This window comes from Triticum aestivum, chromosome 3D (genome assembly GCF_018294505.1).
Source record: "Triticum aestivum cultivar Chinese Spring chromosome 3D, IWGSC CS RefSeq v2.1, whole genome shotgun sequence".
In the NCBI taxonomy this organism is placed as follows: domain Eukaryota; kingdom Viridiplantae; phylum Streptophyta; class Magnoliopsida; order Poales; family Poaceae; genus Triticum; species Triticum aestivum.
Genome location: NC_057802.1, coordinates 137,216,796 through 137,222,376, shown reverse-complemented (window position 1 = coordinate 137,222,376; position 5,581 = coordinate 137,216,796). Strand labels below are relative to the sequence as shown.

At 39.8% G+C, this 5,581-nt stretch overlaps 1 protein-coding gene across 8 annotated transcripts in view; it reads right to left on the bottom strand.

The window, feature by feature from the left end:
• LOC123074366 (B3 domain-containing protein Os01g0234100) overlaps positions 1-4,018 on the bottom strand; it is a 5,451-nt gene extending 1,433 nt beyond the window's left edge. For 3 of the 8 annotated variants that reach the window (XM_044497233.1, XM_044497235.1, XM_044497236.1), the window contains exons 1-8: positions 3,864-4,017; positions 3,327-3,488; positions 2,481-2,570; positions 2,135-2,272; positions 1,354-1,388; positions 1,129-1,252; positions 533-739; positions 265-352 (exon numbers count right to left, since the gene is read on the bottom strand). In XM_044497233.1, the coding sequence (XP_044353168.1) occupies positions 265-352; positions 533-739; positions 1,129-1,252; positions 1,354-1,388; positions 2,135-2,272; positions 2,481-2,570; positions 3,327-3,488; positions 3,864-3,887 (868 nt within the window). In that variant the 5' untranslated portion in view covers positions 3,888-4,017. Of the gene's footprint in view, positions 1-106; positions 161-264; positions 353-532; positions 740-1,128; positions 1,253-1,353; positions 1,389-2,134; positions 2,273-2,480; positions 2,571-3,326; positions 3,489-3,863 lie in introns of all 8 variants that reach the window. The other 5 variants (XM_044497230.1, XM_044497231.1, XM_044497229.1 and 2 more) reach the window with 4 other exon arrangements.
• Between the last annotated feature and the right edge of the window lie 1,563 nt (positions 4,019-5,581).

Sequence of the window (5,581 nt, the reverse complement as noted above, 5' to 3'; positions counted from 1 at the left end):
TCTGCATTGCATAACACAAAAAATGATTCAGAAGATTCAATGGTTAACTTATCCATGTATAGCAAATTTCACGAGTGCAGAATCAACACAATGAAATTTGACTCACTCGGTATCTTCTCCTTGCCAGCTTCAGATTTGACATCATTGGAACTTTCTTCTTCTGCATTGCATAACACAAAAAATGATTCAGAAGATTCATTGGTTACGTTATCCATGTATAATAAATTCCCAAGTGCAGAATCAACACAATGAACTTTGACTCACTCGGTATCTTCTCCTTGCCAGCTTCCAGACACAGGAGACCAAGTGCTCCATCAGTTGTAGTGAAGTTGTTCGCTCTTAATATGTAGACCTGAATGAAAAGTGTAGAGAAAACAAGAGGAAATTTTAATATTGGATAAGTGCGGACAGAGCATGCAAGGAACAATTCAAGAAATGTGTGTCCTGCACACACTAGTGCATATGTAGTTCCTGTCAATCAATAGTGTAAAAGAATGATCAAGCAATTGAAAATTTATCGGGAAACACTTGCCTGAAACTTTGCTGAACTAACAAGTTGAAAGACTACAACATCTCCAACCTTGATATCATGATTAATCGCAAAACCTCTCCAACCAGCACTAAGTCCTTGCTTGGCACCTAGATATTTTGCATCATAGTTGTGCCCATCCTCATCTTCTAGCACAACAGCAGTGTCCTTCTTTGGGAGATGCTTGTTGCAGAAGTCAGACGGTAGACCCTGGGAGACAAACGTAAAATTCAAATGCAGCGGAAGCAAAAACAAAGAGAAGGAAATGTTTTCATTAATCCCATCCCCATGTACACCAAGTGACACTCAGGAAGCGTCCACACATGTACTAAGCTTATGAGATTGCTCTACCTGAAACTAAATTTCACAAACCACGACGTGCTCTAAGTTGTGCAGTTCACACTTTTGCAGTGCACATTTTTTGCCCAGTAATTTGATTATCTTCTGATACAAAAGAAAAGGCAATCTGCATTTTCGTTTAGCAGGTGTTTCCTCCCCTTCGATATTTGGGTTCTTGGGTCCACATGTTGTTCATAAGAAATGATCGCCTAATTCTTCCGCTTTGGACAAATATGTGAATAGCTAATAAATAGACTTACCAGCCAAAAACCATGAACAACATGTGAATGTAGCATATGCTTGACAAAGCTAGGATGTTCGGCTGGTAACTCCACAAGTAACTCCTCAGCTCTCTCCATAGCAGACCCAAAGTTACCCTGAACACTGTAGTTTGTTCAAAGATTGAAGTGCATAAGTGGACAGGCTTTTCAGGAACTGTTAATGCATCTTCTTACTCTCGAGAAAAGAAAAAAAGTTTGAAGTACCTTGTACATGTCTTTTGGCAATTAACAGCAGCTACCTGTCAAGTCACAGCTTATTCATAGTTAGTTAGTACTCCCTCCGGCCCACAAGATAAGATCGTTTTTCAAGCTAACATAGCTTGAAAAACAATCTTATATTATGGGACGGAGGGAGTACATGTTTTGAACTAATAGAAAGTGAAGAAAATGGAGGTTAAAAACACAACAGTAATATAGAATACATGAGGCAATGCATATGAACATAGCAGAGTCAATCAATGTTTAGAAACACATTCAAAACTGTGTCCAGAAATTAAGACCATTAAGAATTTTTAGTCGCCCGAATCGTTAAGTGTGACAAACATATTGATCTGCTTAAACCAAATTATGACATCATTTTTTGAAATGAAAGGTGTGTAACATATGAAGCTTGTTCATAGTTAGTGCATGTTTTGAACTAATCGAAAGTGAGGAAAGTAGCGGTTAATAACCCAACAGTTATATAGACTACATGAAGCAATGCATATAAACATAGCAGAGTTCATAAATGTTTAGAAACACATTCAATGTGTCCAGAAATTAAGCCCATTAAGAATTTTTTAGCAAGTTGTCTGAATCCTTAAGTGTGACATACATATGACCTGCTCAAACCAAATTATGATATCATTTTGTTTAAATGAAGGTGTGTAACATATGTATGTTCACAAAAAAAAAGGTATGTAAAATATGACAATGTGCTTTTTTCAAGCGTTGAACAACAAGAATGTCCTAAAGGCGGAACGCGGAATCATATCACAGTTCTCACCATCGGCACAAGATCATCATCTACGTCACTCTTGCTGCTGTTACTGCCGCCGCTCTCAACCAAGGCAAGCCCCGGCGTTGACATATTCAACTTCTGCTCCATGTCACTCTTGGCGTTGACAAGCCTCCCTCTCTTCTTCTGAAACCCAACCAGCCAAAATCTTTAAACCATTTTATGCAATTATTGAAGATAAGAAAACTAGTGAAATTTTGGGTGTCAAAATCTCTGAAGCATTATGTGCTTATAAATGAATTTTTTGGAAGAACTGTTTACTAGCTGTAATTTTCCACGATAACGATCAAATCACGTGCACGATGACAAGAGTAGAACTGCTGACTTATCTTACTTTAGCAGTGTCAGTATCCTGGGCATTGTGTGTTTGAGAAACATCAAACAGCCTTTTTTGCTCACTGTCCGCCCTCCGTGGCCGCACAATCTGACATAACGAAGAATCCAACTCTTAGAAAAGTTAGATACAGGAGGGCTAAAGCAACAACCATGGTTCAATTACTCTCAAAGGAACATATTCATCCTTATCATCTGTATCATCGCAATTAATAACGACAGGCTGTTGATCAACAACAATTGCAAGCCTATCATCCTGTGATCATCAAATATCACCATGCCATGAAAAAATTCAAAATTTTAACAGAAGGCTAAAAAGAAACAGATAATCTGATAACATAGAATGCATACTGTCATGAGTATTGGTTGCACTAGTGTCTACCATGATAATGAAACATGAGAAAAAAACATAAGCAAATTATTATATACTTCATTTTACTTTAACAGAGGCAGTTCCACATAAGTGTGATCAAGGTTCAGGAACACAAAAGAAAAGCCAATCAAATGGCAGACTATTGAGGCAGTCAAGTTTAAGCAGAAGGAAACCTATAATCTAAGAGAATGCATAAGCTCAAGAGTGTTGGAAGCACTAGTTGCTACAGTACTATTGAGGCAGTGAAGATTTTAAAAAGAAGCTTAAACAGAGTAACAGGCACTTTCAGACTCCATTACAGTTTTATTATTACTTTTTAAGTTTTTATAGCAGGGTCCATTACAGATTATCAGAGGCACAACAATCTAAGCGTGATCGAGCTTCAGAAAAGAAATTGAAATTGCTGGCATGAAAGACTACGGCAGACCTGCAGTGGCCAACAATCTGAGTGGAGCTTAAGCTGAAGGACCTCACCATTGTGGCCGTTGGCACAACATCAGTTTCCTTGTCGCTCTCGCTGTCGAGCAAGGCCAGCCTTCGGTGCACCAGTGCCATCTTCTTCTCCATGACCATCTTATCTCGCTCGCTATTGTTGACAGACGGGGAACCTCCTCCTGCTGGTCTCCCTCTCTTCTTCTGAAAAGCAGCAAACAAAAGCAGATACATAAGTTCAACATATAATCAACAATCAATCCTTTTGTATTACTAATCCCATCTAGCAATATGTCGTAGAGAAACAAAATCTGTTCTGGCTGGATGGTCGATTTTTTTTTTCAAGAAACATTTCTTTTTTTACGTTCCAAACAAGAATCGCTTTCTCCAAGGCTATCACAGGATGACGAAATAAAACAAAATGAGCCCTCCACATGTCACGAGATTGCGGTATGCAGCGCTCCATTAACCAAAGATTCAAGAGACCGCCGAGAAATCAAGAAGCCCTCGACCGCTAACTGCATAATTCTATAAATCAACAGCCGCACGAATCAAAGAAAGAGGAGGAGATTAACTTGCCTTGAGGGACTGATCGATCGCCATCGCTTCCGCTTCCGCCTCGGCGCTCGTGGAGGCCTGGTGCTCGGGGTGCACAGACGGCAGAGAGGAGGAGGGTGGAGGAAGGAGGGGGAAGGAACAGTACTGGGCTGGGGTAAATAAATAATGTGGAAGAATGGTAAAAGCGGAAACAGATTACCGTTCGGCAACAGTGATTGAATGACGCCGTGTATGTCGGTTGATTGCTTTTCACCGATGCGCGGTTTGAAAAGTGTACAGTACACATTTGGAAAGTGCATTTACCATTTTCCCTGTAAAAAAAGTGCATTTACCATTCCACCCAACTTCTCCAACGGAACGCAAAACAGCCCGTGAAAAAAGTTCATCACTCGTCTCAAGGCAGGTTCGTAAAAACCTTTATTTTAAATAAAAAAAGAATGTACAGTCACGACATATAACGAACCGATTTTGATTGGGTTTCACCAGGACCCGGCCATCGCGGAATTTATGACCGGGTTCTGGTGATCATCTCAACCAGAGGCAGGATTTATGACCGGGTTCTGACGTATATGAACTACTTCCAATATCTTTGTATAAATTTATTAAAGAAATACTCATGACATTATTTTCTTCAACTCATATCATAGGTTTTTGACGATGACGCTGACAAGAGAAGCAAGATATGCAGTGTGAGTGAGGTTCAAAAGTTGTTCCAAGACCCACATAACTATTGGTTAGGATGACCTGCATGGTCTCGGTGATAAACCTATGTCATTCCGGCGGGAATAATATGTTTGTCATCTCGCAACAGTGGTGAGGAAGAATAGACAACGAAAGAGAGGCAGCGACGACATGGTTTTCTTGATGTTGGTGGGGTGGAGAGGGCAGTATGGTGCATTGGTTGACCTTACGAGACATCAATTTACATGGGCATGTAACTTTCACAATCAAACATATGAGAAACTTGACAGTGTGTTTAGATGCAAAAAAAAGTTGACATCTGCAGAAAATATTTTTGGTGCGCAGGAACATATGCTTCCAAGAGCTGAATTGGATTTCCGGTGTGTTTGTGACTAATGTATGAGAAGAAAAATTCTCGCAAGTATCCATCATCTAATACTCTCGAATGGTTAAGCTGGTTATCATATCATGCTCCCCCTCCTCTTGGATACCAAAACAATAACATTTCAAGCTAGTAGCCACCTTTTAAAGTTCATATCGAGTCTGCTGGATCGTGATGATTTTGTTGATCAAGTTGCCAAGGTATGGGGAAAATGAAGTAAAGGGAGAAATCTCACTAAAGGTGGAACGATAATTAACTTAGACCACGCCGCATCAGGACCTATATAGTTGAGCTGCCTACATCAACAACATTAACAAAAGAAGATTGCATCTCTCGGTTACTATTGACTAGCTTGACAAAATAGGATGAAGTTTGTGGCCTTGCCACTTGGGAGGTTTAAAAATAATCAATAAGGCAGTGCCAAACTTAAGCATATGAGGAGCTAATATGGTTACCAACGTTCCAAAGTTCAGCACCTCGTGAAAGATGATAACAACATCAAGTTTTTTCACATGACAGGTAATGAGAAGTATCATAAAAAGTGTATCTTTGGCCTCCATCAAGGTGAAGTGGTTATTAAGGTTGCTGCTCCCCTAAATGATTACAACACAAAGTATTACAAGGCCTCTCCGGCATGCTGAAAACTAGGTTTCCTTGGCAGATTTGTTTAGGGACA